We start from the raw sequence: 25,699 nt of genomic DNA on the forward strand, positions 1-25,699 counted from the left end.
AGGCGGGAAGATCACTTGAGGTCAGAAGTTCAAGACCAGCCTGGCCAACATGGTGAAACTCCATCTCTACTAAAAATACAAAAATTAGCCAGGCATGGTGGCACATGCCTGTAATCCCAGCTACTTGGGAGGCTGAGGCAGGAGACTCGCTTAAACCTGGGAGCAGAGGTTGCAGTGAGCCAAGATCATACCACTGCACTCTAGCCTGGGCAACAGAGTGAAACTCTGTCTCAAATAAAGAGAGCTAAGGCTCTCAAAACAAAGAGCTCCTGAAATAATCATACCTTTCATTTATGTAAAAGTTTTCCATTTACAAGGAAGCATTTTTACATATGTTGTCTTGCATCATCTGTATACCAACCTTGTCAGATATTCTTAACTCCATTGTATGGGTAAGAAGATTGAAGCTCAAAGAAGTTCAGTGTTTGTTCAGAGTCTGTACTGTGAACCACCCATTTAACACTGTACCTTAAGTATGAACGGCAGCTTCTGCAAATTCCCTTTACCATGGTGAAGATTCGCTCATGACTTTCAGATCAGTCGGCCCTCATAGCCCCATTCTCATTGTACTCCATCTCAGGAACCATTGTTTTTTTGTCTGGGCTACTCCAGAGGGAAGCTGGAAGAAAACCAGGTTTCATAATAATGGACACAGTAGAAACAAAGTGGTCAAGAGCCAGTAGGCTTGGGTTTGTTACAACACCAGCATTTAGCAGCTGTATGGGCTTGGGCAAGTTACTTGACCACTCCAAACTTCGGTTTCCTCCTTTGTCCTGTGGAACAATAATAGTTTTAAGAATTCAGTAAGGTAGTATATATAATATTCTTAGCATAGAACCTAGCATATAATTATTATTCAATAAATGGTAAAGATTGTTCTTTCCAGTTTCTTTTTGATGTAATTTCTTTGTTGTTTGGTGCATTCTATTTGTGTATATCTAGTTCAGGCTATTTCCTATGTACTGTTAAGATGGGCTAGTGATGGAAGCATAGGTATCCTTACAACTGCCCTTCCTTCCCTTCCCCGATATGTTCCTCCTGTGAGGCTTAAGTGAAGAAGCTGTTTTCCCAGAGTTGAGTCAGTCACTCACTGCTAGAGCTGGGAAAGACCTGTGTGATATCCTAGGCCAGCTAATTAAGTGCCTATCTTATTTATGCAGCTAAAATGCTTCGAGTGCCTGCCACTGAGTGGTAAGCACCCAGGAGGAGAGGCAGAAAGAACACAAACTTCAGGGTAAGATCAGAGTTCAAATTCTAGCCCGTAGGTTCCTTAACCTCTCCTAAGCCATGTACTTCACTTGTAAAATGGAGGTTGTAATTTCTGCCTCCCAGAATTTAGGATTCTGGCAGAGTACTGAATGGGAGGATTTGTCAGGTGCCAACACACTGCCCTGAACAGAGCTCTGGAAAGGTTAATTCCCCTTCTCTCTGCCTCTTCACCTCAATATTAGAGATATAGGGGCAGGATAAAGGCCTTCAAGCAGATTGAAGCTCTTGCAGGAACAGTCGTCACAAAACTGGGTGCTCAGTGTATCTTGCTCTAGTTCTGTTGGTATAGATGAACCCTAAGAATTAAAAGGGAACCTGGTATAAATTAAGTATATCCTTCACTATTAAATATTTCCATTTATCCTTTCAGGAGACTTTTTCCTCTGGTATCGAGAGAAAAATGATTAAGTAATTAAAAATATTTTTATCTGGATCATATACTAGAGAAACATGTAAGCCTTGAGGAGATGAACCAGCACTTGGAAAAAGTTCTCAGTTTTAGTTAAGAATACTCACTTTGCTTATAAGTGATTGCTTCTATTCTTTTTCAAGGGGCTTCTGTGCTTTTACTTTGAAAATGTGAGAAATTGGCCAGGTGCAGTGGCTCGCATCTATAATCTCAGCATGCTGAGAGGCCAAGGCAGGTGGATTGCTTGAGCCCAGGAGTTTGAGACCATCCCAGGCAACATGGTGAAACCCTGTCTCTCCAAAAAAATATATAAAAATTAGCCAGGCATGGTGGCATGCACCTGTGGTCCCAGCTACTCAGGAGGCTGACAGGGAGGATCGCTTGAGCCCAGGAGTCGGAGGTTGTGGTGAGCTGAGATCCTGCCATTGTATTCCAGCCTGGATGACCAGAGTGAGACTTTGTCTCAGAAGAAAAAAAAAATTTTTTTTGAGAAATCAACACTGAAGTTAAGAGTAGAAGTTAAGATATAGTTTCAAGCCTTATCAGATAAGCATTCAAAATAAATTCTTAAATGAATAATTGACTGCTTTACTAAGCAGGAGGGAAGTATACAAAATTCACAGTTTCCACAAGAGAGTAAAATGTATTGTTGCAGAGTTTATCTAGGATTTTAGACTGAGGGGTCAGGATATGACTGTGGCATATTTGTGCCATAATCTTTACCTTACCTTCCAGGATGGTTCCCTTCTAGAGTGCATTATGTATTTTATTTTATTCCGTAAGGGCCTAAATTCTCTGTGTCCTTTGAAGCCTGATTCTGATCTTTCTCCCTTTAATGTGCCTTCAGATTTTTCAGCCTAGAATTGTTCACCCTTGCTTTGGACTTTTGTAGCACTTTATACTTTGTGACTCCTACATATGACATCATAGATGCACTCAGTGCGTCACATGTATGTATCTTATCTTTAATACTAGACTGAGTTCCTGATGTGCAAGAGAATGTAGTTTGGTCTCTCAGGGTACCTGGCACAGTGCCTTGCCCCTAGTAAGTTCTTTGCAACTATTTGTTAGAAAAGTATATAACATATCAAATTGATTTATTTATTATGTATAAATCAAATACCTGCTTTATGCCCATCACTTTTGCTAAGTGTTGTAGAAAAGTACAAAATTATGTGACCATTTCCACTCTTACAGAGTATAGTCTTTAGGAAGTGAGACTAGATTTTTTAAATGCTGAGGAATGGTATAGTTGTACCTCTATGGTTTGGGTTGCCTACTAAGGTATGCTTTGGGGCATTTTCAAGTAGTGGTCAGAACCTGACCCCAAGAAGCAAAAAATATAAGTGCTATGTTCTTATAGCCATCTCCTTCCCTTATTACTATACATACAAAAAGGAAAAACATAATATCCCTAAATGGTAGTCATTGGTACTGGGTGTTACGGTAATTAATTTTTTTAGTAAGTTTTAAAATGTAATTTTGAGGCCAATTTTAAGTACTGCCCTTTAAGCGTGTACTGTTTCAGCAGTTACTTAGCCCTTGATTAGGTTAATGCTTTCTTTTTGTTTAGAAAAGAAAGTAAAAGGCCTGTAATTTTTTTTTCCTTGTCTTAGCCCCATCACAGAATTTAGTCTCAAAGGAAGCTTCATCTACAGTACTGCAGGCCTCTGTTACTAGACCAGGTAAGGTGTACTTTGGAAAATCTTCTTGGAGTGGGATGGGTTCCATGTGAAGAAACTACTGCTGTCCTCAACATCACATGTTCTTCTGCCAGGAAGTGGCTGGAACTATCTGATCTGTTTGCTTCAGAGCAGACTTTGGTCGAGTGGCAGAGCTTGTGCAGTTCTACTTGAGATTCTTTTCCCCTGACCAGCTTGCTCTCTTATGCATTCATAGTGTCAGTTAGAGAACTCAAGAAGGGCATCTCAGTGCCCATTGTCCGTTTGCCATCAGTCATGGGTTTCTATTGTGGAGTTTTCCCTGTTCTATGACGCTGGCACTCAAGATTGGCAGCTAAATAGCTGGCATATAGTGACTTACTGAGTTGGGTAGCATTAATGCACTTTGTGGTTTTATTATTATGACAGTAGTGGAGTCTTGTTCAGAGAATCCCTGCCACAGTGGTAGCCATTCCTCCAGGAGGCAGAGTCATTATAGTCATCTGTCGATGGCATTAAGTTTCTCCCCATGACTAATATGTTGTAAATAGCATGAGGGATGATATATCTGGAAGTAGGTACCTATGGTAATCTGACAGATAACTGCTGTGGGATCAGGGTCAACTCAGAATACATGAGGATGATGGCAGTAACAGCCCTGTTCTGCCTTTATAGACTGTGGAAGCAGATCAGTATCACAGATACGGTACAGTTTAGTCTCGCCTGGTTCTTTTATCACTGTAGATCATTGAGGGGTTAAAAAAAGTATATGAATGATTCCCACAGAGGTAAGAATCTCATTGAAACTATAATTCACATACTTGACAAAGTTAGTAAGAAAAAACAATAGTAGCCATGCATAATTTTGTGAATCTGAGCCAGTAAAACTAAGGTATAAGTTGTGATTATTTTAAAACCTGCTTCAGAATGCTACATCCTATGTAATGGATAGGACTTTCTACTGCACACTCTGAATAAAATCAGGCCTCTGAAAATAGTGTGTGAGCAAAAACCATTTCAGCCACCCAGATTCTTTCTTTGCCACCAATTGCCCACATGATACTTGACATTGTGTTGGGTATTTGAGAAGGGTAGGGATGGAGTACATTATTTAAAGGAGGGGTCATACAGCCAAATTCATTTTTGGTAAGAAAAGGAGAAACTATAAAGGGAGAGGGAATTCCATTTCCTGCCTCAGCCTTACTCTAGAAAATAGGATTTAGCATATCATTGTCCCCCTTCTCAGAGTAATTGGCTGAAGAATTCTGTTCCTTTTTGAAGTTTGACGTAAATGAATCTCCTTATCTTTAACATACTCTCAGAGCCACTGATTACCTTCATCAGACCACATTGATCTCCACTTGTGAATCAGCAATGATAGTGTTAAAATTCTCAAAAACATCAACCTTTTTCTGGTTTTAAAAGAGCAAACTAGGGCTGGGCAAGGTGGCTCACGCCTGTAATCCCAGCACTTTGGGAGGCCAAGACGAGCAGATCACCAGGTCAAGAGATTGAGGCCATCCTGGCCAACACGGTGAAACACCATCTCTACTAAAAATATAAAAAAAATTAGCTGAGCATGGTGGCATGCTCCTGTGGTCCCAGCTACTTGGGAGGCTGAGGCCAGAGAATCGCTTGAACCCAGGAGGCGGAGGTTGCAGTGAGCCGAGATTGCGCCACTGCACTCCAGCCTGGTGACAGAGCAAGACTTCGTCTCAAAAAAAAAAAAAAAGAGCAAACTAGGCCAGGTGTGATGGCTCATACCTGTAACCCCAGCTCTTTGGGAGGATTGATTGAGCCCAGGGGTTCAAAACCACCCTGGGCAACATAGTAAAACCCCATCACTGCTTAAAAAAAAAAAAAAAATTTTTTTTTTTTTAGTTGAAGTTTCACTCTTGTTGCCCAGGCTGGAGTGCAATGGTGAAATTTCATTTCACCGCAACCTCCACTTCCTGGGTTCAAGCGATTCTTCTACCTCAGCCTCCCAAGTAGCTGGGATTACAGGCATGTGCCACCACACCCAGCTAATTTTGTATTTTTTAGTAGAGATGGTGTTTCTCCATGTTGGTCAGGCTGACCTCGAACTCCTGACCTCAGGTGATCTGCCCGCCTCAACCTCCCAAAGTGCTGGGATTACAGGCATGAGCCACTACACCTAGCTTACAGAAAATGTTTAAAAATTAGAAAAAATAAAAATAAAGTAAAAAATTAGTTGGGCAAGGCATGCATGCCTGTAGTCTCAGCTACTTGGGAGGCTGAGGTGGTAGGATCACCTGACCCCAAGGAGGTTGAGGCTGCATTGAGCTGTGATCGCACTGCGCTCCAGCCTGGGAGACACAGTGAGACTGTCTCAAGAAAAAATACAAATAGGCTGAGCATGGTCTCAGAGACTCCAGAGGCTGAGGCAGGAGAATCGCTTGAACCCGGGAGGTGGAGGTTGCAGTGAGCCAAGATCACACCACTGCACTCCAGCCTGGGGGACAGAGTAAGACTCTGTCTCAAAAAAATAAAAATATAGGATGAGTACCTCTTTTGACTTGAGTCATTTTCATTTTTGAGCACACATTACCTGAGTTTATATGTTCCAGCCAAGCCAGCAAAGTAGCAGAGACTCAGTGAATTGGTGTCTATTTCCTGTGGATGCGTTTTCAGGCTTTGTGGGTACAAATACAAGAGGCTAACGAGCAGTGAGAAGCAAAGCTTCCCTTCTGCTAGCACCTTGCATTAAAGGCAGAGTAGCCCAAGCTCCTTACATGAAAGGCTGTATCAACATGATCTTCATAGCAATAATAATAGCTAATAACATTGAGTTATGACTAAGTGCCAGGTATCATACTAAAATTTTTATGTGCATTATTTCATCTTAACTTTGAAGTGGTTATTGTGGTTATTCTCATTTTTTTAGATAAGGCATTGAGCATAGAGATGTCAGATAATTTATCCAAGGTCACATGGCTAATAAGCAATGAAGTCAAAAATTTGACCCAGGCACTCTGACTTCATTGCCTTTAAGATTACCATGTAAATAGTAGGGTAGGTTAGAAATGTACCCTGAGTAATGAGGTGCTAAATTCCCTCAATGGGGGAACAGGTATAAGGCTGTGGGAGGCCGAAGGCAGGATAGATCACTGCTATCTGGTACTGCCTAAAGGCACATAATAGAGAAAGCAGATGTTTTTCTGCTGGTGCTGAGAAAGAAGTACTAGTAAACCCAGAGGGTGCTCATTGATGCAAAATCCTGCTAGACAAATTACTGAGATTTTCCTTGCTTGGAGGGCATTGCTGGGAGGTTGAGAAAGGAGTAGAATGGGGTCTAAAGGCAGTATCTGAAGGCAAAGCACTATGCCGTCTAAAACTCAGCGAGGAAGTCCTTTGGAGGAGACTGCATCCTTAATGGATATTCAAGACATACTTGAAGATTGCTTTTTTTTTTTAAATAAGGGCCAAGAAGGTGGAGATTTTTTGAAATGAAAACAGTTTCTTCCACATGAGAGGAAGAGCCTTATTTACTAACCTAGTTGTAACTGAATGAAATATGAACAAGGAAAGGTGAACTTAGTTCTCTTAATCCAAACAGGTTATTTCACAGTGTGGAGTAGAAATAAAAATAGACCAAGTGTCTTGTGTCCCAAACAAACCAAGTTGTATCTGTGCCAGCTTTGTCTCCATACCATGTAGGGTGAGAATCCTGCTGGGCCCAGGGACACTTTAGCCTAAATAGGGCATTGAGAATTCTTGTAGACTCCTAGCTTCTCTCTGTCGCAGCCCCCACATTTCATTTCTGTTCTTTACATTTTTTACAGAGCTGGAGGTAAATGCTGCTATAGTCTCCGGACAAAGGTAAGATGATCATTTCTGCAGACGTAGCATGAACACAGCATAAGCCTCTTTGAAAGGTATCAACTTTCTCAGTCTTTAAACCTCTCCTCACCTTGTCCTTTTCCTTCACTCTTGCCCCAGTCTGTTTTTTATACTGCTAACCTAGAGAGCTGTCATGAGTCCTAATCCCTCAGAGGTAACATTTCTGTTAATAAAACTTGGAGGCTAAGTTTCTGCCTTTTATGGTTGTTTTCAAAACTAAATGAGATAACATGTTCAACACTCAGCACAGTGAGGAAATAGTAAATGTTCAATATATGGGAGCTGTTGTTACCATTGTAACATTAATAATAGTCCTTGCAACTCTCTTCTAAAGAACAGTTGTTTGATCCTCAAGGCGAAAGGAGGAGAAACCCAGGCAGGATCTAACCCAAAACCTATGCTTTTTTCTGTTACATTGTGCTGCTCCACATAACCCTACAAAATGAAATACATCTGTGGCTTCAATTTCATTAGCTCTATGGAGAGGAGTATTACCATTTTCCAAAAGTCATGCCTTTTTTGGAGACAGAGTCTTGCTCTGTCACCCAGGCTGGAGTGCAGTGACACAGTCTCGGCTCACTGCAACTTCCATCTCTGGGGTTCATGCAATTCTTCTGCCTCAGCTTCCTGAGTAGCTAGAATTACAGGCATGTGCTACTATGCTGAGCTAATTTGTAGTAGAGACAGGGTTTCACCACGTTGGCCAGGCTGGTCTTGAACTCCGAACCTCAAGTGATCCACCCATCTCGACTGCCCAAAATGCTGGGATTAGAGGCATGAACCACCAAACCCAGCCTTGCCTGTTTTAGGGTAGGAATGTACTGAATAATATTTTAAAGAATTTCTCATAATTGTACAGCAACTTCATAAAACACTTTCACAATAGCTTTTAATTTAATCTTCATATCATCCCTGTGAGGAGGTAATAGCCAACATTTATTTGAATGTTGTTCCATGCCTGCATCCTTAATAGATTGGGCTACAAGTGCCCTAAGTGTACTATCTCATCTAATTGTCACAGTGTCTATTAGGAAAATAAATTCTGTCTTACAGATGAGCAATCTGAAGCTCAGGAAGGTTAACTAAATTGCCCAAGGTCACAGAGTTAGTAAATGGTGAAGGTTAGATTCAAACCCAAGCCTTCTGACATTTAACCTATTTATTGCAACAGACAAGATGGGACTTACAGATCAAGAGTTTAGAACAAGGCCGGACGTGGTGGCTCACCCCTGTAATCCCAGCACTTTGGGAGGCTGAGGCAGGCGGATTATTTGAGGTCAGGAGTTTGAAATCAACCTGGCCAACATGGTAAGACCCTGTCTCTAATAAAAATACAAAATTACCCAGGCATGGTGGTGCATGCCTGTAATCCCAGCTACTTGGGAGGCTGAGGCAGGAGAGTCACTTGAACATAGGAGGCAGAGGTTGCAGTGAGCTGAGATTGCACCACTGCGCTCCAGCCTGGGCGACAGAGTGAAACTGTCTCAAAAAAAAAGAGAGAGAGAAAGAAACGAAGGGAAGGGAAAAGGGAGGAATGGAGGAAAGAAAGGGAGAGAAAAGAGATTCTAGAGCAACCAAGCTCAGTGGCTCATACGTATATTCCCCAGCACTTTGGGAGGCTGAGGTAGGCAGATGGCTTGAGCCCAGGAGTTACATAGTGAAACCCTGTCTATACAAAAAATTAGCTGGGCATGGTGGTGTGTGCCTGTAGTCCCAGCTACTTGGGAGACTGAGGTGGGAGGATCACCTGAGCTCAGGGAGGTCGAGGTTGCAGTGAGCCATAGTTGTGCCCCGTGCACTCCAACCTGAGCAACAGAATAAGACTCTATCTCCAAAAAAAAAAAAAAAAAAAAAGTCTAGAACATAGAGCATTAAATAGCATAGTCAATAAATGCGTAGTTAAGACTTGACCCCTGTTTATCTCATTCCAAATTCATTGCTACTCCTACTATACCACTCTGCCTGTCTGCTTTTATTTGGATTGGGCTAATGTTTAAATTCATCTGCATTTCTCAAGCATACACCAGCATTTTGTCTAGAGAAAGAAGCTAATCAGACCAAAAATACCTTTGGGGTATTTGTTTCCAGAGATACCTGAGCATTGACCTTAAAAAAACAGGATAGTCTTGCTGTGGCTTTTGTTTTGCCAGGAGAAAGAGACACTTTCATTAGGAATCATCTAGCCAGGTGCAGTGGCTCATGCCTGTAATCCCAGCACTTTGGGAGGCCAAGGAGGGAGGATCACTTGAGTTTAGGAGTTGCCCAGCCTGGACAACATAGTGAGACCCCCATCTCTAAAAGAAAAAATTAATAAAAACTTAGCTAGTCATGGTGGCACTCGCCTGTAGTCCCAGCTACTCAGGAAGCTAAGGTGGGAGGAGCACTTGAGTCTGGGAGGTCAAGGCTGCAATGAGCCATGATTGCACCACCCACACCCCAGTCTGGGGGACAGAGTGACATTCTGCCTCAAAAAAAAAAAAAAAACAAACTTTTTTTTAAAAAAGAATCTTCTTTCCTCAGAAGCTTTGACCGTTGTCTGGGCTGCTAGCCAGAAAGCTATCTTCACTACCTCTAAAAGGAAGTGTAAATTCCCCTGACTTGTAATTCCACCCCACCTCCAGCCTCACCTCTCCTTGACTTACCTTGGCTTGTGGTTGGGTGTGGGGCAGCTGTTACACATAATGCTATGGGAGTGAACAGCGTGGCCCAATTCCCAGCCATAGTGCTACTCGCAAAGGGTCCTCTGGCAGGAGTGAACAGCGGAAGGGTAGGGATAGTTGACAATCAGGTTATGGTCTGTGTCCTTAAGAAACTCACAGTCTAGTTGAAGGCACAAAATATTAAAATAGAACATGATGTACAATCTGATGGGTGTTCTAGAATGTCAGAGACTATGAACCCAAGAGACAAAAGAGTCAACTCTATTTGGGAAATGAGGTCATGGAAGACTTCCCAGAAGAGGCAGCTTTTTGACCAGTTTTGTTTTATTTTGTTGCATTATTTTTGTTATGTAATTTGTAAGCAAATTTAATTTTCTAAAGAAATTTTTTTCTAATCATTTTAACATGCATTTTTAAACCATGAAAGTAGTAAAAAGTTTATTAAAGAAAACCAGAAATTCAGATCAGAGAATTACAAAGAATAAACCCACCAATAAAGCAGTATTCCTACAACTCAACAATATTCACTGTACATATATTTTAGTTCATCTGCTTCTAGTCTTTTTCACACAGTATGCACCCAGATATATTGTCAGATTTATGTGTATAGGGCTGGGCATGGTGGCTGACACCTGTAATCCCAGCACTTTGGGAGGCTGAGACAGGTGGATCATTTGAGGTCAGGAGTTCAAGACCAGCCCAGCCAACATGGTAAAACCCATCTTTACTAAAAATACAAAAATTGGCCAGACGCGGTGGCTCCCAGCACTTTGGGAGGCTGAGGCAGGCGAATCACAAGGTCAAGAGATCAAGACCATCCTAGCTAACATGGTGAAACCCCGTCTCTACTAAAATACAAAAATTAGCTGTGCATGGTGGCACACACCTATAGTCCCAGCTACTCAGGAGGCTGAGGCAGGACAATTGCTTGAACCCAGGAGGCGGTGGTTGCAGTGAGCTGAGATTGCACCACTGCACTCCAGCCTGGCACCTGGTGACAGAGCAAGACTCTATCTCAAAAAAAAAACAAAAACAAAAATTAGCTGGGTGTGGTGGTGCATGCCTGTAATCCCTGCTACTTGGAAGGCAGAGACAGGAGAATTGCTTGAACCTGGGAGGCAGAGTTTGCATTGGGCCGAAATCGTGCCACTGCACTCCAGCCTGCGGGACAGAATAAGACTCCATCTCAAAAACAAACAAACAAAAATTTATGTGCAAAAAGCTTATATTTATTCATATCTGTTACATATATACTCAATATATATAACAATGAAAATGGGATTATACTGTTTATTATGTTGGTAAGTTTTTCCCATTTGGTAATGTGTTATGAAAAATTTTTGTCATTAAATAATCTACAACATGATTTTTCATGACTCCATATGGGTGCCATGATTTAGCCAACTAATCTATCATTGGGCATTTAGGTCTTCTGTTTTCACTAATACAAATAAAACGTTTTAACTTCCTTGTGTGTAGATCTCTGTAGAAAGATGTATTTTCTTAGGGACCTAGAAATGGGATTGCTGAGTCAAGGGTTACACCAGAGTTTCTCAGCCTCAACATTATTGACCTTCTGGGCCAGACAATTGTTTGTTGTATGGGGCTTATGTTTAGTGGCATCCCTGGCCTATACCCAAAAGATGCCAGTAGCACCCTTCTTCCCAAGTTGTGACAATCAAAAATGTCTCCAGACGTTGCTGACTGTCCCCTAAGAGGCAAAATTGCCTCCTTTTGAGAACCACTGGGTTACACAATTTATACTGCAATTAGGAGTATATGAAAATGTTTTTTTTCCTGTATCCTCAGTAACAGTGAATATTACCAATTTTAAATCATCATCTACTAAGAAAAGGGGGTTGGGGTGGGGACAATAAATATACCTAGCAGTATATCATGAATTATTCCCATACTGTGACTTCTAATATGCTGTTATCTAACCATACCAGGATCACTAGTAAATGCAAATATGTTAATTTCCTAGGCTTATATACAATTTTGAGTTAGTAGCAATTTGCAGACATATTAAAACCTTTTTTATGATTCTAAAAAATCACAAAATCCACATTTAATGTTTATATTTTGTTTTTTGTTTTTTGAGACAAAATGTCGCTCTGTCACCAGGCTGGAGTATAGTGGCACTATCTTGGCTCACTGCAACCTCCACTTCACGGGTTCAAGCGATTTTCCTGTCTCAGCCTCCTGAATAGCTGGGACTACAAGTGTGCACCACCATGCCAGCTAGTTGTTGTGTTTTTAGTAGACACAAGTTTTTATCATGTTGGCCAGGATGGTCTCGATCTCTTGACCTCATGATCCACCCGCCTTGGCCTCCCAAAGAGCTGGAATTACAGGCATGCGCCACTCCGTGGCCGTAATATTTTATTTTTATTTATTTATTTTTTTTTTGAGACAGAGTCTTGCTCTGTTGCTAGGCTGGAGCACAGTGGTGCAGTCTCAGTTCACTGCAACCTCTGCCTCCTGGATTCAAGTGACTTTTCCGCCTCAGCCTCCCAAGTAGCTGGGACTACAGGCGCGTGCCAAACGCCTGGCTAATTTTTGTATTTTTAGTAGAGATGGGGTTTCACCATGTTGGCCAGGATGGTGTCGATCACCTGATCTCGTGATCCACCCGCCTCGGCCTCCCAAAGTGCTGGGATTACAGGCCTGAGCCACTGTACCCAGCCAATCTTTTAATTTTTGAAGAGGAATATTACTACCTTAAGAAAATGGGTGAGGGGCCAAGTGCAATGGCTCACACCTGTAATCCCAGCACTTTGCGAGGCTGAGATGGGTGGATTACTTGAGGTTGGGAGTTCAAGACCAGCCTGGCCAGTGTGGTCAAATCCCACCTCTACTGAAAAGACAAAAATTAACAGGGCATGGTGGCACATGCCTATAGTCCCAGCTACTCGGGAGGCTAAAGCCGGTGAATTGCCTGAACCCAGGAGGTAGAGGTCAGTCACAGTGAGTTGAGACGGCACCAACAGCATGAGGCTGTGTCTGAAGAGAAGATAAGAAAATGGTTGAGGAAGTTTGGGGAGTTTTGTTCCAAGTTTTTTATGTCTTTTACCAGTTTTTCTACAATTTCACCAACATTATGCTTTACTCTTTTATTTTGACTAATGCAGTAAGCTAGATTCACTTTTAAACTCCCAGTAATGTAGAAGGCAATAGTGCTTATTGTCCCAGGTTGAAGTCCTTCCTCTCCAGAATAACTATGTAGTTCTTAGTCTCCTACTTTATGAATGAAATTATCTGAAGAGCCCATTTTTTATGTGGACTGATTCCCTCACCTCCTTGGAAACTTTTTGCTTCCCTCTGTCAGCAGCGAGCCCAAAGAAATAGTTGAAAAGTCCAAAACCCCAAGCCGAAGAAACTCCCGAACTGAAGAACCAGCTGTGGCTTCTGAAAGTGTGGAAAATGGACATCGTAAACGATCTTCTCGACCTGCTTCAGCCTCCACCTCTACTAAAGGTTAGCAGTGGGATGTGGGTGCTATTTGTGGGTCAAATAGAGGAATAGAGTCCTTATCACAGTGGCAGAAGACTTTGTCCTTCATCTTTGCTTCTATTCCTGAATAATGTCAGGTGTCTTTGTCTTCTATTACTTGTTTGGACTTTCCTTTATTTGTTCATTTAACTGTATGTTTTCTGTGTGTGTACACAAGTGCAACAAGCACTGCTGGAAAAAAGAACATAATTGGGCAGACTTGTTCCACTGGTTTTTTGTTTGTTTTTGTTTAGTTGTTTTTTTGTTTTGTTTTGTTTTTTGAGACAGGGTCTCACTTTGTTACCTGGGCTAAAGAGTGCAGTGGCACAATCACAGCTTACGGCAGCCTCGAATTCCTAGGCTCAAGTAATCCTCCTACCTCAGCCTTCCAAAGCTGGGATTACAGGGATGAGCCACCACACCTGGCCTCGATTCCACTTTTTTTTTGAGATGGAGTCACATTCTGTTGCCCAGGCTGGAGTGCAGTGGTGTGATCTCAGCTCACTACAACCCCACCTTCTGGGTTCAAGTGATTCTCCCGCCTCAGCCTCCCAGGTAGCTGGGATTACAGGTGCATGCCACCATGCCCAGCTAGTGTTTCTGTTTTTAGTAAAGACAGGGTTTCGTCATGTTGGCCAGGCTGGTCTCAAACTCCTAACCTCAAGTGATCCGCCCACCTTGGCCTCCCAAAGTACTGGGATTACAGGCTGAACCACCATGCCCAGCTGATTCCACTTTAAATTTATTATCACCCACTTCACATAGGTCCTGAATATGGCCCAGGTATCTTTCTTTTTTTTTTTTTTTTTTTTTTTTGCATGCACTTAGGGCATAGGCCCAGGTATCTTTCATGTTTCCATGGTCAACTCCCTTTCTCACTCTCTACTTTTTTTAAACCTCTAGTATAGACTTATATAGTCTATACTTCTTCCACTCTCTCTTGGTGGAACCCTTACCTCTTCACAGAGAAAATAGAATTCCCTCAGCTTCCCACTACCAAGAAATAAATCTAACAGTATCCTCCTTTGCACTTACTATAATGGAGCAGCCATCCTTCCTCAAGTCTAAGGCTGGTTCCTCCATCCATGCCTTTTATCCTATCTCTTCTGACCTTTTCAAGAACTTCACCCTGTGAGTGTTCTCTGTTGACTACTATCTCCTTTTTGTATTAACTCTTCCCTTGGGTTCTGTGACCAAGAACTCTCTGTTATTTTCTGCTACCACCTCTCCAGCTGCTCCTTCTCAGTCTCCCTTCCCAACCATTAGATGGTGACCTTCCTCAGACTTTGATCCTGAGTCACCTTTTCTCTTCAAATTTGTATTTTCTTTCTAACGGATCTCAGTCATGCACCTCTTCTTTGGTTACAACCTTTCACAGATGACTTGCAAATTTGTATTTCTCTTTCTAGTACAGACCCCTAGAGATCTTAGACAACTGTATGCACATCCTTATTGGAACCTGACTCAACATGTCTAAAACCAAACTTGTGATTTTTACCCCCAACAATGAGGTCCTCTGCCATTGTTCCCCATCTCAATAAATGGCACCACCATCTATCCATTAGGCAAGTCCTCCTTGATACCCCTCTCCCTCACCCTTATATCAAATTCATAACAAAAAACTGCCCATTTTATCTCAGATGGCCCTTTTCCATCTTCATTACTGCCCACTAGCTTAAAACCCTTCAGTGATTTACCATTGTAATTAGGATTCAAATCCAAAAGCTTCAACCTAGCCCACAAGTTTCTGTGTGGTCTTGGCCCTGTCATCTCCCAGCCTCATCCCACTCCCCTTGGCAGCTTTTGGACATGCTGTCCTCATTCCTCCCATCACAGGCCTGTACATATGTGGCATCTCCTGCAGGAAGTGCTCTTCCCCTTTCCACCTCTCTTCTCCGTAACTTCTAACCTTTCTACTTACCTTAGCTCAGTTCTCATTGTGGTGGGGAATCACAGCACCAGATGCTTCTTTGTAACACCACAGCTATAACTTTATGTCAGTTTGTGGCATAGGTAATTAGTATGTGTACTCGGTTAAGGCAGGAGATTATGTCTGATTTTGCTCAGCACTGTATCCCTGGTGCCTAGTATGGTGCTAAATACAGAGATATACCAATCAGTAATTATCAGATGAATAATCATCAAATGTGCCTAGTATGGTGCTAAATACAGAGATATACCAATCAGTAATTATCAGATGAATAACCATCAAATGTGCCTAGTATGGTGCTAAATACAGAGATATACCAATCAGTAATTATCAGATGAATAATCATCAAATGTGCCTAGTATGGTGCTAAATACAGAGATATACCAATCAGTAATTATCAGATGAATAACCATCAAATGTGCCTAGTATGGTGCTAAATACAGAGATATACCAGTCAGTAATTATCAGATGAATAACCATCAAATATGTATTAAATACTTACTACATGTCAGTCCCTGAGGTTGTAATAGTGAAAAGACAGAGTCTCAGCCAGGTACAGTGGCTCACACCTGTAATCCCAGGATTTTGGGAGGCCAAAGTGGGTGGATCACCTGAGGTCAGGAGTTCAAGACCAGTCTGACCAACATGGTGAAACCCTGTCTCTACTAAAAAATTAGCTGGGTGATAAGCACCTGTAATCCCAGCTACTCAGGAGGCTGAGGCAGGAGAATTGTTTGAACCTGGGAGGTAGAGGTTGCAGTGAACTGAGATTGTGCCATTGCACTCCAGCCTGGGTGACAGAGTGAGACTCCGTCTCAAAAAAAAAGTGTCTTGTCTTCACCACATTGAAAGATGAATTCAGTATTCTGTGTTAAATGTTAAATGCTATGATAGCAAAATTACGTGCATTGTAAGAGCATATAGTTGGGATGCCTTGCTCTTCAAGTCAGAAGGCTTTCTGGAAAAAAAATGACATTTAAGCTGAGACCTGAAAAATGAGGAGGCCGTGACCAGATCATTCTCTTAGGAAATGTGCTGAGCTTGAATAGTTCAGTTTGGATAAGGTAGGAGCTGGGATCCTGGCTGAGTACCTGATATCAGGAGGACTGCTGAGAAACAGTCAAGTACCAGTGGGATCCCAGCCTAAAGACTGGGCAGATTCTGGTGTACCCACACTGGACACTGGACACGGATCTGAGGACTCAGCTGCTGTTGGCAGGATTTGTCTCTAGGTAAGAATGTCATGATGCTTCACAAGAGCCTCTGGGAGTAGGCCACAGGTCTCCAGGTCATATCCAGATAAAATTGAGGTATAGAAAGTACTAGCACCATACTCAGCCTGCTGGAGAGTTAGGGGGCAAGGGTGAAAGGGGCCTTCCTTCTTTTCCAGGAACACTGTGTATACCACAATCAGGGTCCTCTTAGGTACCCTCACTTTGGGTGGAGAAATGAAGCCAATAACTTCCTTCCTCCTCCCTGGGAATCATCTCTAGGCAGAAACTAGTTTGGAAGGAAGCATACTTTTCAGTATATTGAAGTACTAAACGTAGAGCATAAAAGGGGGCCAGGTGCAGTGGCTCACACCTGTAATCCTAGCACTTTGGGAGGCCGAGGTGGGCAGATCATGAGGTCGGGAGATTGAGACCATCCTGGCTAACATGGTGAAACCCCATCTCTATTAAAAATATAAAAAATTTGCCGGGCATGGTGGTGTCCACCTGTAGTCCCTGCTACTTGGGAGGCTGAGGCAGGAGAATCACTTGAACCTTGTAGGCGGAGGTTGCAGTGAGCTGAGATCGTGCCACTGGACTCCAGCCTGGGTGACAGAGTGAGACTCTGACTCAAAAAAAAAAAGGAACATGCCTGGAGTTCTGTGGGAAGATCTGCTTCCCCTCAGTTCTGCATGTTTTTGTAGCCTTTCATTCTCCCAAAGGAGCAAGATCTTCTAGGCTATAGACTGTGGTATATAATTACCTTTAAAGCAGGGAAAAGGTATTGGCCTTTAAAGATAACACACACCAGATCTTTGGAACCTTGACCTCAGCCCAGAGCCTCAAGGTACTAAAGGTGTTATTTATGGGGCACCAGAAAGAATCTTAAGAAGCAGCTGGGACAGTTAAGAAGAGATGCTCAAATTAGAACCACTCTGTAGAGAATTACCAGCCAGGAAAAGATGGAAAGCTAGAACCTGTTTTAGGGGGTGTTAGGGATGGGGAATAAGCCTGTACACTTAAACTGGACATTGTCCCAAGGTGGTATTAATGATGTTGGAATGCCTGGCACATCCATGTTTTGAGGCTTAGCAGGTGGCTTAGAGGAGGGGCATAATGATTCTCAGGCTTTGTGCTCTTGCATAGAGAGGTGTTAAATGTCTCCCTAAAGAATGGTATAGCTAAAAATATTTAAAAAAAAAAAAAAAAGAATGGCATTGCTCTGGCCAGTCCCTGGAATCACAGTCATGTATAGGTCTCTGCATCAGTCTCAAGACCTCAGGCCATCATTCTCTTAACTGTCCCTGGTTAAGTTACCATGTATGAGTAAAAAAACAGACTCGGTTTTCCTGCTATAGTCTCACGACATGCTTCTGACACCAGATGTAAGGTGTTTTATCCCCACGCATCAAGCAAGCAATCAGTTCTGCCACAGACACCAGCTGGGTGTCCTCCAATTCAATTCTGACACTATCTGCTTAGAGATAGTATCAGATCCCAAAGGTTGAGGGCTCAGTTCCACGGGACTGCTGGCCACTTCCAGTGCCAGGCACAAGCCCCAGGTTGTTTTACCTGTGCTTCTGACCAGCTGGCTAAAAACTGGAGTTTCCATGAACCCCTTCTAACCAGGTTCAGTTAATTTGCTAGAATGGCTCATAGAACTCGGAAACATATTTACCAGTTTATTATAAAGCTTTTTTCTTCTTTTTTGGGGTTTTTTTTTTTTTTTGAAACAAAGTCTTATTCTGTTGCCCAGACTGGAGTGCAGTGGCACAATCTTGGCTTACTGCAACCGCCACCTCCCAGGTTCAAGAGATTCTTATACCTCAACCTCCTGGGTTGTTGGCATTACAGAGGGTCACACCACCATGCCTGCCTGGCTGATTTATGTATGTGTGTGTGTTTTTTTAGTAGAGATGGAGTTTCGCCATGTTGGCCAGGCTGGGGTGTGTGTGTGTGTGTGTGTGTGTGTGTGTGTGTATTTTTTTTTAGTAGAGATGGGGTTTCACCATGTTGGCCAGGCTGGTCTTGAAATCCTGACCTCAAGTGATCTACCTGCCTCAACTTCCCAAGTAGCTGGAACTACAGGTGTTCACCACCACGCCTGGTTAATTTTTTAATTTTTTGTAGAGACAGGGTCTCCCCATGTTGATCTTGAGCTCCTGGCCTCAAGTAATCCTCCCACCTTGGCCTCCATATGATAGATTTTTTTTTTAATTTTTACTTTTATTTTATTTTTTGAGGCGGAGTCCCACTCCATTGCCCAGGCTGAAGTGCAGTGGCATGATCTTGGCTCATTGCAACCTCTGCGTCCTGGGTTCAAGCAGTTCTTATGCTTCAGCCTTCTGAGTAGGTCTCACTGTGTCACCCAGGCTGGAGTGCAAAGGCACTGTCATCACTCACTTCAGCCTCAAACTCTTGGGCTCAAGCAATCCTCCTGCCTTAGCCTCCTGAGTAAGTGAGACTACAGGCACACACCACCATGGCTAGCCAATTTTTTTAGTTTTTGTAGAGACAGGACTTACCATGTTGCCCATGCTGGTCTAGAGCTCCTGGGCTCAAGTGCTATCTTCCCACCTTTGCCTCCCAAAGTGCTAGTATTACAGGCGTGAGCCACTATGCCCTGCTGATATTTTAAAGCAGTGCTCCCCAATTTCCAGGCCATGGACTGGTGGGTAGTGGTCTGTGGCCTGTTAGGAACTGGGCTGCACAGCAGGAAGTGAGTGGGGGCATTAGATTCTCATAGGAGTGTGAACCCTACTGTGAACTGTGCATGTGAGGGATCTAGGTTGCATGCTCCTTATGAGAATTTAATCCCTGATAATGAGGTGGAACAGTTTCATCCTGAAACCATCTCCCGCCAACCCCCGGTCCGTGGAAAAATTGTCTTCCATGAAACCAGTGCCTGGTGCCAAAAGATTGGAAACCACTGTTTTAAAGGATATAAATCAACAGCCAAATGAAGAGATACATAGTGCAAGGTCTGGATGGGTCCCAAGTTGTAGAAGCTTCCATCCCCGTGGAGCTGGTGCCCTACCCTCATAGCAGATGGATGTGTTCTTGTTCACCTGCAAAGCCGCCTGAATTCAGTCTTTTTGTGGATTTTGTTTTTTGTAGTTGTTGTATGGAGGAAGAAGGAGAAAGGGAGGTAGGTCCCTTTTAGGTTTATAGGGGGGCTTCATTACATAGGCATGATTAATAAAAGAGTTGGCCATTTGTGATCAACTCAACCTCAGAGCTGTTTCAGGAACCATGGACAAAAGGCCAGATATTTTAACAAAAGATTGTTCAGTCACTTAGGAAATTACAAGAGTTATAGGAGCTGTGAGCCAGGAATGTGGAACAAAAAACAAAAAATATGTAGCATAGTATCACAGTTACCTTTTGAATCAGAATTGAGGACTGTAGCTCTTTTGGTTTTTTAAGTATTAAAGCTCTTGGAGCCAAATTAAAGATTATGTATATTTTTGGCCTGTATATTGTATCCAAAAATGTGAACCAAGTTATAAAATAATGTAGTGTGATTGTATTTAAACCCATACCCAGAATGTGATCACAAAATACTGAGCTGCTATCTAAAATGCATGCATTTCTTCTTCTTCCTTTTTTTGTTTTTTTTTAAGACGGGGTTTCACCATGGTGGTCAGGCTGGTCTTGAACTCCTGACCTCAGGTGATTGGCCTGCCTTGGCCTCCAAAGTGCTTGGATTACAGGCGTGAGCAACCACGCCTGGCCTAAAACTCGTGCATCTCAAATGTGGAAACATATGCAGTGCTGGGTACCTGAAATATGAATGAAGTATCTTCCTGCAGAATCTGTACTTTTTAAAGTTTGGAGGGGGAAAGGGGGCTTTTACTTTTTGCATTTAATAAGAGTTTGGTCACACACATCATATGCAAACAAATGCAGAAACATTCTGTGTTTTTCATGAAAATCTCTAAAGCTGAGAAACATTATGAGCGGTTTATAATGAAAAGTGTTGTTATTTTTGTATTGTTGGAGAACCAGTGACATTAATCATGCTCCTGCTGTGAGAGCTGAGTTTGCTTACGTCATGCTGGCCAAGGCCTGCCAGACTGCCAGATCAGAGCAGGTGGGGAGGATGATTTCTGGGCAAGTCCAGGAAGGCCCACATGGTTTTGGTCATTCTTTGATCCATTGTTTTGGTTGGTTAGGTCACTTTTAATGACAAAAAAATTGACTACCACAAATCATTTTTTAGAATTGCACTTTATTAGATGTGTTGTTTACAAACATGCAAATGAGTAGTTCTCCTTCCTGACATGGTGAATTTGCCACAAAAACACAAATGATTTTTCTGGCTTCCTTTATCATTATTTTCTCTTCCATTTATAATAGTTTTTGTTATATTTTCAACTGGGAAAAAGGTAATTAAAGAAGTGGTTAAAAACATGAAGTTCAAAGCATAAGTTTGAAACCAGGAAAATATGTTAATTTAAGGAAAGTTCAAAGCAACCTGTAATTATCAGCAGCTCTGGGTGTCCATTCTGACAGCACAGTATGTGATAGCCTCACCCTACCCACAGCCAGTGACTTAAGAAGCAACTGTCTAAAGAGATACAGGGCATACAGATATACTGAATTAAAACAGAAGTGTTATCATTGTGGATATGCAAATGAGCATACACTGACAATGTCATGGGAGAAAACCCTGAGGAGCAATCACCTGAAAGTGTACTCTAGCAGCTTCATTTAGAAACCAGCCGTGAAAACTGTGAAGGAAAATTTCCAGAATTTTTTTGTTTGTTTTGAGAAGAGACTTGCTCTGTCACCTAGGCTGGAGTGCAGTGACATGATTTTGCCTCACTGCAACCTCTGCCTCCAGGGTTCAAGTGATTCTCCTGCCTCAGCCTCCCGAGTAGCTGGGACTACAGGCGTGCACCACCACATCTGGCAATTTTTGTATTTTTAGAAGAGACGAGGTTTTGCCATGTTGGCCAAGCTGGTCTTGAACACCTGACTTCAAGTGATCTGCCCACCTCTGCCAATAAAAGTGCTGGGATTGCTAACGCCCTTTTCGGCCTTAGCCCACCTGCACCCAGGTGATTATTTAAAAAAAAAAAAAAAAGTGCTGGGATTACAGGTGTGAGCCACTTGGCCAATTTCAGAATTTTTTTATAATTACTTAGAAGTCTCAGCTAGAAGTAATATAGTGAGGCCAGGCACGATGGCTCACGCCTGTAATCCCAGCACTTCGGGAGGCTGAGGCGGGTGGATCATCTGAGGTCGGGAGTTCGAGACTAGCCTGGCGAACGAGGTGAAACCCCATCTTTACTACAAATGCAAAAATTATGGTGATGCACATCTGTAATCCCAGCTACTCAGGAGGCTGAGACAGGAAAATCACTTGAACCCGGGAGGTGGAGGTTGCAGTGAGCCGAGATCTCAACACTGCACTCCAGCCTAGGTGACACAGCAAGATTCCGTCTCATTTAAAAAAAAAAAAAAAGTAGTAGTACAGTGAAAGACACAATGATGTGAGAAGGTCAAAGTCCATTTCTAAAGCTCCTTGGATGATAGAGGTTACATAAGTAGAGTGTTGTACTGTAGATTTAGTCAAATTTGCTTAAGGTCAAAATGAGGCAACAAGGCTGAAAAATCCCTTTATTAGGTTAAATACAAATTTAAATGTTCCCCCAATGGTACACATGGACAGTCACTAAAAGACTATTATTGACCCAGTTCTTTCCATCTAGTTGGTTCTAAGACATGAATATAAATGATCTGACTACACTATTAGAGTTTGAACTATTTGTCTTTCTGCAAAAAGACACTAATTTTATAAAATCCCTGATGATTAAAAAAATGAAGGTAGGTTCACAGTCAGGCCATGCAGACTTTAAGAACAGTGTGCTGATCAGTCTGAGTGAGGTACACCCTGACTGGATCATTACCTGCTACATCACTTCCCTAGAATGTCTTACCTTAAAAGTAATTTATTGCCAGGCACAGTGGCCACTCCTGTAATCCCAACACTCTGGGAGGCTGAGGCAGGCAGATCGGTTGAGGTCAGGAATTTGAGACCAACCTGGCAAACATGGTGAAACCCCATCTCTACTAAAAATTCAAACATCAGCTGGGCATGGTAGCACAAGCCTGTAATCTCAGCTACTCAGGAGGCTGAGGCAGGAGAATTGCTTGAACCCAGGGGCGGAGGTTGCAGTGAGCAGAAATCGCGCCACTGCACTCCAGCCTGGGCAACAGAGTGAGACTCCATGTCAAAAAAAAAAAAGGTAATTTGCCTATTCATTAGAGTGGTGAAAGTGGTCACATTTTGGAGGGAGTATAAAATTGACTACCAAAACAAAAAAACTCTTCAAAAATCTTTTTTCAGACAATGGAAAGTGACTTTGCTTTATGACTCAGATTGACTGGAATTATCCAGGGAAGGTGATAAAGACTTCAAACTCAGTTTAAATTTTTTTTCCTCATGGAAATATGAAAGTATATCCTTCTCCATGTTCCCTCCCCCCAGCCCCCCAGCATAGTATCTAAAAGATTAGGGGTTTTTTTTGTTTGTTTGTTTTTTGAGATGGAGTCTCTCTCTGTCACACAGGATGGAGTGCAGTGGCGTGGTCTCGGCTCACTGCAGTCTCTGCCTCCCGGGTTCAAGTGATTTTCCTGCCTCAGCCTCCTGAGTAGCTGGGACTACAGGTGCGTGCCACCACGCCCAGCTAATTTTTGCATTTTTAGTAGAGACAGGGTTTCACCATGTTGGCTAGGATGGTCTTGAACTACTGACCTCAAGTTATCTACCCACCTTGGCCTCCCAAAGTGCTGGGATTACAGACAGGAGCCACCGTGCCCGGCCATAAGATGAGGATTTTTAATAGTGTGTTTGTGGGTTTTTTTTGCAGTTTCTAACACAAATCACTTGTTTACTTCTGGTCCCACTCATTGATTCACACTCAGAGGCAGGCTGCCAGTTTATTGGGTGCCTCAGAGCAGTGACAGATGGGAAGGAGCAAGGAAGGAGGGGGAGTCTGAGGTTCCTTCTCCTCCACCCCCTACTCTCCACTTTTTTTTCCTAGCCACATATGTTTCTCAGACACTTGATCCTTCATATCACAACAAGGAAAAAGCTTTCAAGGTTGACCTAATTGTAGGGCCGTAGGGCCCCACAAGGTCGTGGGGTGTCCCTTATGCTGTGCTGAGGTGCAGGATCTGAGAAGTAAAGAGGCAGGACACTGAAGAACTGGTGAAGAACATCGGGACTTGAGGGGCCACGCCACCTGTGAGTGGAGATCGGCGAGAGCCCCAAATGCCCAGAAGCATCTGTATTTATTAGGTACGAGCAGGGGACAGGGTCATGAGTGAGGTCATTATCTATAGGCTTAGTAATAGGGCATACATAATCATGTAAGTCACAAGTGAGGGGGCCACCCCATTATGTCACTTGGGCAGAGAGGTGGGCCCTGCGCAGTAGGGGGCCCCCTCACTTGTGACTCACATGATTATGTATGCCGTGCACAGTAGTAGAGAGTCATGTACAGAAAAGGGGTCCACCCCCATTACGTCACCAAGGCAAGGAGGTGGGCTGTGTGCAACAGGTGTCATGTACAACACTTCTTATCTGGAGGCTGGAGACTTCAAAAGATTTCTAATAGAAGGATACTGTAAGCCAATGCAGTGGGAGCTGACAGACTTGTGCTCTTCTCTTAAGATATTTATGGCAGGGTGATTTGAGCTAGCACAGAAGTGAGAAAATACTGACAAGTGTGTACAGCCGCAGTGACTGGTCACACCAGAGGCGTTCTCCCTCGGTTATTTACGGGATCTCAGGCCTGAGGCCTGCTTTCCACAGGAACTGGATGCAAGGCACTACAACTCCTTTATCAGGAGGAGAGTCTCTTGCTCCAAGCCTGCCATACAGTGTATGCCTTTTCAGGCAGGGACGCCACCGCCTGGGTCTTTGGTTCTTGTCCTGGTCTGGCTGTCTTCCCATATACTGTTTCTGCTTTGTGACTGCTCTAGACATTCCTCCTACTACAGACTATTAAATGGTTATATAGAAGGATTATATAAATCAGCACTAAATGTGTCAGTACAGCTCCAACTACAATACCTATGTATTGTGGGATATTGTACAATACATAGGTATTGTAGTTGGAGATGTAGTATATTGTAGTATATAGGATTAGTGCCTAAGTTATACTTCAGGCACTAATCCTATATACTAATATATGATTATATATAAAGGATTATATAAAGGAAATAGCTGAGTAATAACACTATAAACTAAGATATTCTTCAGGCACTAATTGTGCCTGGGGTCTGGACGGGTCTCCTTCCTCGGTGCCCATGTGGAGTGTTACCCACAATTAATGAATGTTTTTCTGAGGATGAACACTAGCAAGACAAAAACCCTGCCTATTTTTACTGCAGGTGACAAATTTGCTTCAGTGAAAATGAAGCTTGAGAGTCTGACGTGAAGAATTGATTTTAGGGAGTTGTATGGGCTATGTGAGACTCTTAATTTACATGAATTAAAATAAAGAACACCATTATTAACATCCCAGCAGATTAACTGTCCTCTGATTAGTAAAAGACTAATGAGTAAATCAGAAAGACTGATTCTACCACATGGCACAAAAAACACATGACCTCTGAGAAGATAAACATAGTGAAATTTCCATCAGCAGAAGCCTGAAGTTACTGTACTGGTCACCTCTTGGAAAGTCATCTAGGCCTCACTTCTTAGCAGTCACCTTAGCTAACAGAACAGTAAAATTTTTCCTGTTCTCAAACTCTACATATTTATTAACATCTGGGTTCACAAAATATTATGATACAAAAGACAAAGGAAAATTTGCTTAGAATACAACTTAATATGCAGTATCAGAAAACTCAGCCAAGTTACCAGAAATGGGTAAATCTGATTCATCTTTTGTATTGATGTATTAGGTAAAAGCATTTTTTCTTCTTGATAAGTAATTTTAGAACATTATTTTCATATTAAAACCAAAATATGAAATAAAGGTGACCTTTTGAAATCAATATGAGATTCTAAAGAAATGTTTACATTTGGAGAGCTTCACGCTATTCACTGTACTCTGCCATAACTTTGTGTAGATTTTTTTTTTTTTCAGTAGAGACCCAGGCTAAAGTACAGTGGCATGAACATAGCTCACTTAAGCCTTGAACTCCTTCAGCCATGAACTCCTGGGCTCAGGTGATCCTCCTAC

The 25,699-nt window shown here is 42.5% G+C and overlaps 1 protein-coding gene and 1 long non-coding RNA gene across 42 annotated transcripts in view; one reads left to right on the forward strand and one right to left on the reverse strand.

Annotated features, from left to right (window-relative positions):
• LOC128931996 (uncharacterized) overlaps positions 1-2,537 on the reverse strand; it is a 66,820-nt gene extending 64,283 nt beyond the window's left edge. For all 3 annotated transcript variants that reach the window (XR_008481132.2, XR_008481131.2, XR_008481130.2), the window contains exon 1: positions 469-2,537. This is a non-coding gene — a long non-coding RNA (uncharacterized LOC128931996). The remainder of the gene's footprint in view (positions 1-468) is intronic.
• The window catches only part of NCOA6 (nuclear receptor coactivator 6), a 114,924-nt gene that overhangs the window by 87,656 nt on the left and 1,569 nt on the right, over positions 1-25,699 (forward strand). For 34 of the 39 annotated variants that reach the window (XM_078371068.1, XM_078371067.1, XM_078371063.1 and 31 more), the window contains 3 exons: positions 3,295-3,363; positions 7,143-7,179; positions 13,189-13,337. In XM_078371068.1, the coding sequence (XP_078227194.1) occupies positions 3,295-3,363; positions 7,143-7,179; positions 13,189-13,337 (255 nt within the window). Of the gene's footprint in view, positions 1-1,160; positions 1,235-3,294; positions 3,364-7,142; positions 7,180-8,371; positions 8,509-13,188; positions 13,338-25,699 lie in introns of those variants that run through there. The other 5 variants (XR_004742714.3, XR_013535023.1, XM_035298051.3 and 2 more) reach the window with 3 other exon arrangements.

The sequence above is a fragment of the Callithrix jacchus genome, chromosome 5 (genome assembly GCF_049354715.1).
Source record: "Callithrix jacchus isolate 240 chromosome 5, calJac240_pri, whole genome shotgun sequence".
Lineage (NCBI taxonomy): Eukaryota > Metazoa > Chordata > Mammalia > Primates > Cebidae > Callithrix > Callithrix jacchus.